At 38.1% G+C, this 13,386-nt stretch overlaps 1 protein-coding gene across 3 annotated transcripts in view; it reads left to right on the top strand.

Moving 5' to 3' along the window:
* ERO1B (endoplasmic reticulum oxidoreductase 1 beta) overlaps positions 1-13,386 on the top strand; it is a 66,979-nt gene that overhangs the window by 21,331 nt on the left and 32,262 nt on the right. For all 3 annotated transcript variants that reach the window (XM_055234432.2, XM_055234431.2, XM_063613451.1), the window contains 3 exons: positions 7,177-7,260; positions 8,587-8,628; positions 10,726-10,808. In XM_055234432.2, coding sequence (XP_055090407.1) covers positions 7,177-7,260; positions 8,587-8,628; positions 10,726-10,808 — 209 coding nt within the window. The remainder of the gene's footprint in view (positions 1-7,176; positions 7,261-8,586; positions 8,629-10,725; positions 10,809-13,386) is intronic.

The following is a 13,386-nucleotide window of genomic DNA, read 5'->3' as shown; positions in this document are numbered from 1 at the left end:
CTGTTCTTTATGTGTTTGGTAGAATTCAGCAGTGAAGCCATGAGGTCCTGATCTTTCTTTTTTTTTTTTTTTTTTTTTGAGACCAAGTCTTGCTCTGTCGCCCAGGCTGGAGTGCAGTGGCGTGATCTCGGCTAATTGCAACCTCCATCTCCTGGGTTCAAGTGATTCTCCTGCCTCAGCCTCTCAAGTAGCTGGGATTATAGGCCCATGCCACCATACCCAGCTAATTTTTGTATTTTTAATAGAGACAGGGTTTCACCATGTTTTCCAGGCTGGTCTTGAACTCCTGACCTGACCTCAGGTGATCCACCTGCCTTAGCTTCTCAAAGTGCTGAGATTACAGGCATAAGCCACTGTGCCCAGCGCCTGGTCTTTCTTTGATAAGATATTGAATCAGTCTCCTTAATTATTATTGGCCTATTCAGATTTTCATTACTTCCTTACTCTGGCTTTGGTAGGCTGCATGTTTCTAGTAATATCTTCATTTCTTCTAGGTTATCCACTTTATTGGAATATAGTCATGATTAGTAGCCTCTTTTTCTTTGATATCAGTTGTAATGTCTCCTCTTTAATTCTGATTTTGTTGGCATCTTCTCTTTTTCTTTGTTAGTCTAGCTAAAGGTTTGTCTATTTTGTTTATCTTAAAAAAAAACTTTGGTTTCATTGATTACTGATTTCTAGTTTCATGTTAGTGTGGTCAGAAAAGATACTTGGTATGATTTCAGTGTTCTTAAATTTGTTAAGACTTGTTTTGTGGCCTAACATGTTCTATCCTGGAGAATTCCATATGCACTGAGAAGAATGTATATTCTGTTACTGTTGTATGGAATATTTTATAAATATCTGGTAGGGCCATTTGGTTTAAAGTGTAGTTCAAGTCCAGTGTTTGGGCTTGAATGTTGGACTAGATGATCTAATGTTGAAAGTGGAGTATTGAAGTCTTATTGTATTGCAGTTTATCTCTCTCTTCAAAGCTATTAATATTTGCTTTACATATTTACCTTTTCTGAAGTTGGGTGCATATATATTTAGTTTTTGTCACTTCTTGATAAATTGACACCCTTATCATTTTAAATGACCTTCTTTATCCTTTTTTACATGTTTGACTTAAAGTCTGTTTTGTCTGACATATGGATAGCTACCCCCGCTCTTTTGGTTTCTAGTTGCATAGAACATCTGTTTCTATCTTTTCAGTCTGTGTGTGTCCTTAGAGGTGAAGCAAGTCTTTTATAAGCAGCATATAGTTAGGTTTTATTTTTTAACCCATTCAGCCACTAGATGTCTTCTGATTGGATAATTTAATCCATTTGCATTCAAAGTAATCATTGATAGGTAAGGACTTACTATTGCCATTCTGTTAATTGCTTTTTTTGTTAATCTGTAATTCCTTTGTTCTCTCCTCCTCTCTTGCTGTTTTCCTTCGTGGTTTGATGATTTTTTTGTAGTGGTGTGCCTTGAATCTTTTATCTTTTCTGCAACTACTAAAGGTTTTTGCTTTGTAGTTACCATGAGACCTACATACATCTTGTGTTAGTAGCAGGCTGTTTTCAGCTGATACTGACTTAACTTTGATCACTTGCATAAATGCTATACTTTTACTCGCCTCCCTGCCCCAATTTGTTTTTAAGGACATGTCTTATATCTTGTATAGTTTGCATAGTGTATTATAGCTATAGTTATTTATTTTTAATATTTTGTCTTTTAACTTTCCTATTAGAGATATAATTGATATTTACACCACCAGTACAGTATAATAGTGTTCTGAGTTTGACTGTATGCTTACTTTTCTAGTGAGTTTTATGTTTTCTAATTTATTTATTTATTTATATTTGAGATGGAGTCTCGCTCTATCACCCAGGCTGGAGTGCAGTGGCACGATCTTGGCTCACTGCAACCTCCGCCTCCCAAGTTCAAGTGATTCTCCTGACTCGGCTTCCTGAGTAGCTGGGATTACAGGTGCTCACCAGCACACCCAGCTAATTTTTGTACTTTTTGGTAGAGACGAGGTTTCACTATGTTGGCCACGTTGGTCTCGAACTTCTGGCCTCAAGTGATCCACCCGCTTTGGCCTCCCAAGTTGTTGGGATTACAGGTGTAAGCCCCTGTGCCCAGCTGTTTTCATATATTTTTAATATTGCTAGTTGGCAGCATTTTTCTTCAGCTTAAAGGATCCTTTTAGCATTTCTCATAAGGCAGGTCTAGTGGTGATAAATTTCCTTACATTTTGTCTGAGAAAGTTTTTATTTCCCCTTTTTGAAGAACTGGATCACTGGATACAGTATTTTTGGTTGATAATTTTTTTTCTTCCTTTTCTTTCGGCTTTTTGAATCTAACATTCCACTCCTTTCTGGCCTACAAGGTTTCTGTTGAAAATTTTGCCTATAATTTATTGGAAGTTCCCTTGTTTGTAACAACTCACTTTTCCCTTGCAGCTTTCAATATTTTCTCTGTCTTTAACTTTTGACAATTTGATAATAATGTCTCTTGGTGTGTGAGTCTCTTCAGATTCCTCCTATCAAGTTTTCATTGAACTTCCTGGATCTGGCTGGGTTTTGTGTTTTTTTTGCTTCGTTTTTCATTTTTTTCTTTCTCTTTCTCTCTTTCTGCCCTCCTTTCTTTCTTTCATCATAACCAAGCTAACAGGAGGGATCTGGCTTTCTGTTTCCTTCCCCAGACTTGGGAAGTGTTCTGCCACTTTTTCTTTGAATTTTTTTTTGTCCCTTTTTTTCTTCTCCTTCTGATAATGTGTGTAATTCTGCTTGGTGGTATCCTAGGAGTCCCTTAGGCTGTCTTCACTCTTTTTCATTCTTTTTTCTTTTTGTTCCTCAGATTGGATGATTTCCAGTGAACTGTCTTCAGGTTTGCTAATCCTTTCTTCTGCTTGATCTAGTCTGCTGTTGGACCCCTCTATTGAATTTTTTTAGTTTGGCTATTGTGTTCTTCAGCTCAATGATTTCTGTTTGATATTTTAAAAATATTTTCTACCTCTTTGTTGACATTCTCAGTTTGTTCATGCATCGCACTCCTTACCTCAGTGAGCATCTTTATGACTCCTCCTAAATGTCCTGTTAGGTAAATCACATATCTTCATTTCAGTAGGGTTGGCTTCTAATTGAGATTGTCTTGTTCTTTTTTTTTTTTTTTTTTTTTTTTTTTGGAGCATATTTCCCTATTTCTTCATTTTTCTTAACTTAAGGCGCATAGAATGCTGTCCCTTCTGTTTAGGCTTGAGGAGGTTTATTCTTTATTTGCTGTGTAGGCTCCTAGATACTGGCTTGTTAGAAGCCAAAGCTGCAGGGAGTTGCTGGAAAGGCTGCCAAGATTTTGGCTTGAGGAACTGGAATAATGGAGTTGCTGTTTACTCAGATGATGAGTATTACTAGAAGGAGTAATTCTTCATTTTTCTTAACTCTGTATTGGTTTCTGTGTATTATATAAAAGAACTACCTTCTCTAGTCTTGTTAGACTGGTCTTATGTAGCAGGTGTTTCTTCCCAATCAGCCTGGGAAGTATTCTAGTTCCACAAAACTTTGTGCTTGTCCAGCCTGCTGTCTTTGTTCTTAGTGGCCTCCAAGAAATTAGAGTCAAGTTGTACTATTGCCTTGAGAGAGGTGGTATAGAAGCCATTCCCTTTGGATATAACTAGAGATATTGGGATGTTAGATGTGTGCTTTGGCTTCTTCTTTCCTTGCAGAGAAGCTGAAAGCCAGAGTTTATCTCCCACTGATTCTGCTCTGCACCAAAGAGAGCGTCTGAGGCAGATGCCTGTCTTCTTGATCTAACTGCTGACTTTTAACTTGGAGGAGATAGCTGCTGTTTGTTCTCCGTGGTCTAGGAGACTCAGGAGTGTAGGGCTTCATCACCTCCCAGAGCTAGGTGATTTAGCAGCCTATCCCTCCAGTGAAGGCTATAAAAGTTGGGGTTCTCGATGTGTTCAAAAACTATTTTCATGGAGAGTTTGAAGACCTGGAATTATTGCCAGAGCCTGCAGGGAAAAAGGTGCAGGCAGCCCACTCTACTTTTTGGGCCAGCAGGTCTCATGCCCCCCTAGCAGGGGGAGACTTCTGATCTGAAGCTATTACTGAAGCATGCCAGGAGAAAGGCACAGGGAGTGCTGACTTTCCTTTTCAGGAATGGGGAGGTCCCCCGCCTCCTTCCACTGAGAGACTGTGGGAGTTTATCTCTAGAGCACATGGAGGCAGAAGGCATGAGAAGTGCGGTCCCTTCCATTCGTGGTGGCAGAGATTTCAGAGCTGGTATTGTGTCTGGAGCAAGCCAGGGAAGGAGGTGCAGAGAGTGCTCACTCTCCTGTTCAAGCAAGAAGTCTCACATGCACCTTGCAGGGGTAACCTTTTGGTCTGGAGTTCCCTGAAGCAAGCCAGGGAAGAAGATACAGGGAATGTCCCCTTCTCTTTCTTGTCATGGAGAGGTCCCCTTGCCTCCTTCTAATGAGAGGTTGCAGAAACTTATCTCAGGAGCAAGCCAGGGAAGAAAGCGCAGAGAGTGCTGTTCCTCCTGTTCTTGCTGGCAGAGGCCTCCAACCTTTTTCCAAGGAGAGAGTGGATGGCCGGGATTAGCGCCTGAAGTAAGCCAGGGGAAGAAGGCACATGGAGTGCTGTCCCTTCTGTTTAGGCTCAAGGAGGTTTATTCTTTATTTGCTACATGGGTTCCCAGATACTGGCTTGTTAGAGGCCAGAGCCTCAGGGAGTTGCTGGAAAAGCTGCCAAGATTTTTGGCTTGAGGAACTAGAATAATGGAGTTGCTTTTTACTCAGATGGTGAGAATTACTAGAAGGAGGAGGTGCAGTTTTGGATATGTTAGTTTTGGGCTACCTATGAATGCCTTGTCCAGGAAGAGATAATCCAGGAAGCAGATGGGTATACAGGCCAGAAGTTCAAGGGAGGTGTCCAGGCTGAGAACTTGCAGTCCCCAAATGTGCCATGCTGTTTTAAGGTTCTTCGTTTATGCACATCATGCCCCACTGCCTATAAATCTCCCTCAAACACTTCTAGTCATACCCATTTTACATATTACCAAAAGTCACAGTTGATCACCCTCTCCTCTATGTTGCCAATCTACCTATTTTTGCCGCCTTCTCTGTAATATAGATATTGTTTACTTAACCATATTAATTAGGTGTCTACTATGTATTATACCACTGTTCTAAGCACTAAGGATAAGATGATGCAAAATTCTGATCCTTATGGTGGGAGGCGCAGACAATAAGCAGATAACATTCAGGTAGTGGTAAGTGCCATAAAAGAATGTAAAACAGTACGTTGGGATAGAGGTTGCATACTGAGCACTACTTTAGCAAGCCTGGCCGGGAATGGTCTCTCTGCTTAGGTGTGATATGTGAGAGAGACTTGAATGAGGTGAGAGTGAGCCGTCATAAGATCTGGAAGAACAATAATATAGGCAGAGAGGACAGCAAATATAAAGACCTTGAGGCCGGGCATGGTGGCTCACACCTATAATCTGGGAGTCTGAGGTGGGTGGATGGCTTGAGCCCAGGAATTCCAGCCCAACCTGGGAAACATAGTGAGACCTTGTCTCTACCTTAAAAAAAAAAAAAAAAAAAAAAAAATTAGCCAGGTGTGGTGGTACATCTGTGGTCCCAGCTACTTGGGAGGCTGAGGTACAAAGATCGGTTGAACCCATGAGTTCGAGGCTGCAGTGAGCCAGGTTCGTGCCACTGCACTCCAGCCTGGGTAACAGAGCAAGACTCTGTCTCAAAAAAGAAAAAAAAAAAAAGATAAAGACCAGCCAGGCACGGTGGTTCATGCCTCTAATCCCAGCACTTTGGGAGGCCAAGGCAGGTGGGTCACCTGAGGTCAGGAGTTAGAAACCCGGCTGGCCAACATGGCGAAACCCTGTCTCTACTAAAAATACAAAAATTAGCCAGGCGTGGTGGTGGGTGCCTGTAATCCCAGCTACTTGGGAGGCTGAGGCAGGAGAATTGCTTGAACCCAGGAGGCAGAGGTTGCAGTGAGCCAAGATTGCACCATTGCACTCCAGCCTGGGTGACAGAGCGAGACTCTGTCTCAAAAAATAAAAAGAAAAAAAAGACCTTGAGACATAGGGAGCATGGTATGTTCCCAGCAATCCCAGTGTGGCCAGAGGAGCATAATAGAAGTGGTCAGAGAGGTAGGCCAGAGGCCAGGTTATGGAGGGCCTTGTGGAGCTTGCTGCAGAGTTTATAAACTCTAAGGGTGATGGGAAGCCACAGGAAGGTTTTGAGGAAGGATTGATATGATCTGATTTGTTTTAAATAGATAACTGTAGTTGCTATATGGAAATAGAAGTAGAAGCAGGGAGACTATTGCAGTAGTGTAGGCAAGAGGTAGGTGGTGAAAAATGGAAAAATGAATTGTTTGATGGGGAACAAGAAAAGGGAGGAAAGAGAATAAAACCTAGATTTTGGCATGGGCAATCTGCAAGTCCTATTGAATTACTGTCTTCCTGTAATGTGTAGAATAGGAAAATCCAGAGTTTTTACCATGGTTAAAATGTCCTGCATGATCTGTCCCTTGTTTACCTCCATCCTCGTTCTCTGCCACCCTCCACCTTCTACATTAAACATCAGCCCAACGGGTGTTTTTTAGTTCACACAAACTGTCCAGGCTTTTTATTGCCTTATCCAAATGCACACTTCCTCCATCCTAAAATATTACCGCCTCAGAGGCCTCCATCCGCCAGCCCCGCTGTTACAATTCTCTGGATTTTTTTTGTAGCACTGACTACAACTCGTACTAAACATACAAATATTTAATTTGTTTCCTTCAATAGATTTTTAAGTTCCAGAGGGAGAGGGGAGTTCTTTTTCTGTCCATTTTTTTTCCCCCAGAGCCTACCCAGTGCCTGACACATAGTGTATGCTCAGTTCTTATTTGTTGAATAAATGGGTGCATGAGAGAACTCTCATTAATAAGATAACATTAGGAGGCTGGAAGACATTAAAGTAGTTCTAAATGCTTTCTCTGTCACCCAGGCTGCAGTGCAATGGCATGATCTAGCTCATTGCAGTCATTTTAAATTCTGAACCATATAGGTGCCACGAGTATAGGAAGTATTCCTTCTTACTCACCACCATGTCACTGGTGCCCAACACAATGACACTTTGAGAGCATCCCATAACTCTAATATGAGTTTACTAACTTTGTTCTTTCTTTCAAGGTTAATCTGAAGCGACCTTGTCCTTTCTGGGCAGAAGATGGCCACTGTTCAATAAAAGACTGTCATGTGGAGCCCTGTCCAGAGGTATAATAAATAAAATAACAGGGCAAAGCCAATTTTCTCTTGGAGTTTTAGAAAAGCATAACCTCTATTTTATTTCAGGCTAATGGCAATGGATTTGGATGTGTCAGCAAATTCATATGCTCTCAGCTCTCTCCTTTAGAACCAGATTATTGAAGATTCTATACTTGACACCAAAATGGGTTTGAAGACACTTGTATCCAGTGATACTGGTGATCGAATATGGAAATATAGTCTTATTCTAAAATGGAAGGAAAATCAGAGGCCTGTTCTAGGATTGGATCTGCAGTTGTCTTTTATTTCATGCTTTATTGAATCAGCATCTTGCTTCATAGGAAAAAAAACAAAATAAAAACAAGCTACTGGACCCTATATTTCAAATTTATAGTGATTTAATTGGGGAAGTTTCAGGCTTGGAATTAGATTTTCACTTGGCCTTGCTACATTTACATTTTTTTAAAAAAACCTATACTTAATACCAAGAGAATGCTACATTTTAGATTTTGATTTTTGTTATCTAACATAATTAATTATAGTCCTCTCCTTCAGCAGTAATTAGTTGTAAGCTTTGTTTTCCTTTCACTTTCTGCTTTTCTTACCTAATCAGTTAGTCTAGTTTGTTGTCCTTAAAAATCCGTACCAATGTCCTTCCTAAAGGGAAAATTCTTTAAAAATTTATAATATTCAGTTTCCTTTAAGAATAAAATATGTATTAAGTATTTTGTTTAAAGTTCTGTTTGATAAACCGGTTGTAATAATTCAGATACATTTATTAAAGCCTAACACTAATTATTGGCCTTGTGAAAAAGAATGTTCCAGCCACATGCAGTTCTCCCATTGGTAAACCCTAGATTAGATTGGTAAACTCTAGGTTAAATCATGTGGGCCAAAAAAAGCTTTCTAGGAATCCAAAATTGCCTACACTTTATTAGAGCAGAAGTTAAAATTGCACATAATACATTGCAAATAATTTTGAACTTTTAAAACTTTCTTTTCTATGGTAACAAAGTTTGTGGAAGAAATGATTATCAGTGTTTTCAACCTAAATTATATAAACTATAAAAAATACTGCAGTAGGAGGTATTAGAGCTGCTTTTGGCTTTCTTACTTTGTGTATGTCATTCAGCTTTCTATACTTTGATTTATAAGTCTGTATATTGGGATAACACTTTGAGATAGTGTGAAAACAGAATTTGAGTGAGTGTATATTTGCCACTCATAGAATAAAATGCTTGATGAATTAGAGCAATGCATTGAGAATTTGTGAAGAAATTCCAAAAAAAAATAAAGATCACTTAAAAAATTTTTTGTTTCTCTTGTTTTTTTAAGAGTAAAATTCCGGTTGGAATAAAAGCTGGGCATTCTAATAAGGTAAGTCCCTCCTCTTCCTTGAGTGTTTCTGCTTTACATTGTGAAACTTACCATTTACTGACTGACAGTGGCTGTAATAAAGAACCACATTATGCTTTGTTGGGAATAGAGACATTTTGCCTCATAATTCCAAATCCCTAACTTTTGCATCAAGCAGATAGGTTGTACATTCCTAGATTCTTTTGAAATTACTTCAGTACTGTTTTTGGAATCTCTGGAACAACTATTAAATGTAACTATAGTGTCAGATCACCTAGTCAGCAGGTGTTTTATCACATAGCTATTTTTAGTCTTTTGTTTCAACTAGTTAGCCTGGCAGGTTCAGAATTATATTGTATAGAGTAAATAATTATCAAGATATTTTGGGCAGAGTACTTTCAAATGGTGTTAAGATACTCATTTTTAATGATTGTTCTTGTCCTCTTATGAGAGTATTATAATTTATTTTGCCATTGATATGTTTTTAGATAATTGTTTATTTCCTGTTTTTCACTACTGCGCATCCATAATAAAGATCATCATACCCTCTCTCTCTGTCTCCTTCTTGTGCCTCCTTTGCATTTTCTTCTTGCGCTCTCTCCCATGTAATCTTTTGTTTTTACTTTATTGTATTTATTTTTGCTTCAGATCTGAAATAAATAAAACCATATAAAAGCAGTTGAAACCCCCTCAGCTCTTTCCCAGTTCATTTTACTTCCTTCCTCCCAGAGCAAACCATTTTTCTGAAGTATCCTTCTGTGATTTTATATTCTTATTGCAGGTGTATCTACAAGTAATATATTTTACACTTTTATTGCATGTGTATCCACAAGTAATATGTAATTTATTGTGTGTAAAATTTTTTTTAATTTAAATAATATTAAATAATATTTTTGTATTTCTTTAGGTTACAAACTTTTTTTCAGTTTGTGCTTTTACTCAGTCTTACACTTTTGAAATTTCCTCTGTTGGTATATGTGGATTTTGTTCATCATCTTAATAGCTGTAGTCAGTTGTATGACTATAACACATATTAGCCATTCCTCTATTGATGGACATTTCAGTTGTTCCTAATTTTTGGCTATTTCAAACAGTAATGCACTAGCATTTTTGTCCTTTGTCTCATTGTGCACACATGTAAGAGTTTCTCTAGGTCTACATGTAAAGGCAGGATTGCTGAACCATAAGGCGTGCCTATCTCAACATTACAAATAATACCAAATAATTTTCCAAGGCAGTTGTACCTTTTTAAAAAAATGGTTGCCCTGGGATATGGTCTCACTAGTGGGACTGCAGGTTCAAAGGTTTGGGCATTTTGCAAACGTGTGTGTGTGTGTGTGTGTGTGTGTGTGTATATGTACGTGTGTATATGTATGTATGTATATATATGTGTGTATATATAACTTTTGTATAAAAACCCTCTTTGGAACTAAATTTGACCATATATATATATACACACACACACACACACACACACGTTTGCTATATATATATATATATATAGAGAGAGAGAGAGAGTCAAATTTACTTCCCAAGAGGGTTGTTTTTTCATTTGATATCATCAACACATCAGTGCTAATTGTTAACTTTTATTTTTAAATTTTTATTTATTTTTTTTGAGACAGAGTCTTGCTCTGTCATGCAGGCTGGAGTGCAGTGGCGTGATCTCAGCTTACTTCAACCTCCATCTCCCAGGTTCAAGCAATTCTCCTGCCTCAGCCTCTCCCGAGTAGCTGGGATTACAGGCGTGTGCCACCACACTCGGATAATTTTTGTATTTTTAGTAGAGATGGGGTTTCACCATGTTGACCAGGCTGGTCTTGAACTCCTGACCTCAAGTGATCCCCCCGCCTTGGCCTCCCAAAGTGCTGATTACAGACGTGAACCACCGCGCCCAGCCTAATTGTTAAATTTTAATATGTTGTTGATGGAAATAATATTTAGTTGGTGGAAATTTCTGCCTCATTTTCATTTGTATTTCTTACATATGATAGGGATTTTTATAATGGAATGTATCTATATTTAGTGTATATCATTGTTGACTGATTATTCTGCCAATAGAAACTGAAATAAAGAATAAGGTAATAATTTTTACTAAATTTATAAACTTCTTTGCAGTACTTGAAAATGGCAAACAATACCAAAGAATTAGAAGATTGTGAGCAAGCTAATAAACTGGGAGCAATTAACAGCACATTAAGGCAAGTTTTATTTTGGTAGTATTAAGAAAATATTCTCTTATTGATATCAAGAATCAATTTTATGATTTTGGTAAAACATTTTTGTGCCCATTAAAGTTTTAACTAATATATTTTTAAAAGGAAGAAAAAGTTTTTATCCTAAATAATTTTTTTTTTTTTTTTTTTTTTTTTTTTTTGAGACAGAGTCTTGCTCTGTCGCCCAGGCTGGAGTGCAGTGGCACGATCTCGGCTCACTGCAAGCTCCGCCTCCCAGGTTCACACCATTCTCCTGCCTCAGCCTCCCGAGTAGCTGGGACTACAGGCGCCTGCCACCACACCTGGCTAATTTTTTTGTATTTTTAGTAGGGACGGGGTTTCACCGTGTTAGCCAGGATGGTCTCGATCTCCTGACCTCGTGATCCACCAGCCTCGGCCTCCCAATCTTTATCCTAAATTTCATAATAGCTTTGCCTCTTCTTGGCTGATTTATCTTTAAATTTCTAGAATGTATCATCCATAGTAAATCTTTTAAAAAGTAGAAATTTACAAGATTGTTCAGCTAACAGGGTTTATGGATCCATTTTTCCTGATTACTATGGAAGAAGGGGCTTGAACTCCTGAATCTTTTTAAATAGTGATTGAGTCTGGATGTTACATTTTGAATGATAAAAGTTATTAGCCTGTTAAATTTCATAGATTTTTTTTCTGTTAACTTTTCCTTATTTGTTCTAAACAGAAACCAGCATAAACAATATATAAATGGCCTCAAATTGTGTAGTATAAAATGACTAGACATAATCAGTAGTTGGGAATGAGATATTTCAGAAATTCCTTTACATTCCCATTTGATTAGATTTGTATTTATAAGCCGGGCATGGTGGCTCATGCCTGTAATCCCAGCACTTTGGGAGGCTGAAGTGGGCAGATCACCTGAGGTCAGGAGTTTAAAACTAGCCTGGCCAACATGGTGAAACCCCGTCTCTACTAAAAATACAAAAATTAGCCAGGCGTGGTGGCGGGTGCCTATAATCCCAGCTACCTGGGAGGCTGAGGCAGGAGAATTGCTTGAACCTGGGAGGTGGAGGTTGCAGTGAGCTGAGATTACACCAATTGCACTCTGGCCTGGGTGACACGAGCGAGACTCTGTCTCAAAAAAAAATTTGTATTTATGTACCATAATTGCTAATGACTCAGTATAAGTTACCAATTTTATTGAAGACAAAATTTAATATAGGAAAATAAAAGATAATAAACACCCACATATATATCCTCCATTTCAAATAAATAATCCTCCATTCCAAGTAAATAAATATTAACATTTTTTGCCATATGTTTTAAGGAACAAGAAACATCACAGATAAATTTAAAATCCCTTATGCTCTATTCCCTAGTCCAGTAGAGGTAACTATTGTCATGAATTTGGTGGTGTATATCCAGTCTGTTTTTGTTTTTGTATATTTATATGTATAAATAAGATAGTTTTGTGTATATGGTTTTATTTTTCTTTTATATAAATGATATCCTATATTTAACATTCTGCAACTTTTTTTATTGTACATTTTGCTTTCTAGATCTGTCCATGTTGAAACACAGATTTATTCTTTGATGAATGATTTTCATCATATAAATATACCATATTTTACTTAGCTATTCTCCTATTGATGTTTAGCTATTTCCAATTATTTACTTTTACAAACATGCCACCTTGAGCATTCCCAAATTTTTTTCATATTAGAAGTAAAATTGTTGAATCTTAGGATTGTCTTTTTATACCCATTCTTGGTATTGCCTGATGACAATATCAAGTACTTGGTGTGAATGTATACTGACTCCAGTGCTGACAGCTTGTATCATTCTCTGCATCCTTACCAAAAGTTGATAATGTTTGATGAGTGTGAAATAGTACCTCATTTTTATTTTATACTTCATAATTACTAGTGGATTTGAGCATTTCTTATTTATTGGACATTTGAGTTTCTTATTCAACAAATGAATGTCTACAATGTGCCAAGCACTGTTCTAGGGTACTAGGAATCCAGTAGTGTAACTGATAAAATTTCTGCCCTCATGTAACTTGATCCTTGTCAGAGGAAATAACATGATAAACAAGTAAAATATATGAGAAGTAAGTAAAATGATGATGAATGCTAGGGAAGACAGGCAGGGAAGAACAAAGAGAGCTAGGAGTGAGAGAGTGGCACTGTTTTAAATTGGGTGGTCCGAAAAGACCTAAGTGATAATACGACATTTGAACAAATTGCTGAAGAAGGTGAAGGCATGAGTCATACTATGGTTGGCTGGGGGATGAGCATTCCAGGTATATATAAATGTTAGCTGAAAACCCCCATGGCAGGATCGTGCCTAGACTTAAACACAATAAGACCAGTGTAACTGGAGCACAATGATCAAGGGCAAAGTAGCAGAAGACAAGGTCAAAAGATGCTAGGGATGGGGCAGAGGTGGGGTGGGTAGAGATCTTGTGGAGCCTTGAAAGCAATTATAATGAGTATTTGCTTTTAGACTGGGTGGAATAAAAGTCACGGGGAGGTTTTGAACAGAGGAGTTAAGGGCATGTGTTGAAGGAGCCTGATATGTTGCA

Source organism: Symphalangus syndactylus, chromosome 19 (assembly GCF_028878055.3).
Source record: "Symphalangus syndactylus isolate Jambi chromosome 19, NHGRI_mSymSyn1-v2.1_pri, whole genome shotgun sequence".
Classification (NCBI taxonomy): Eukaryota; Metazoa; Chordata; class Mammalia; order Primates; family Hylobatidae; genus Symphalangus; species Symphalangus syndactylus.
The sequence above is the reverse complement of the archived record's forward strand: the minus strand, read 5'-3'. Positions and strand labels throughout refer to the sequence as shown.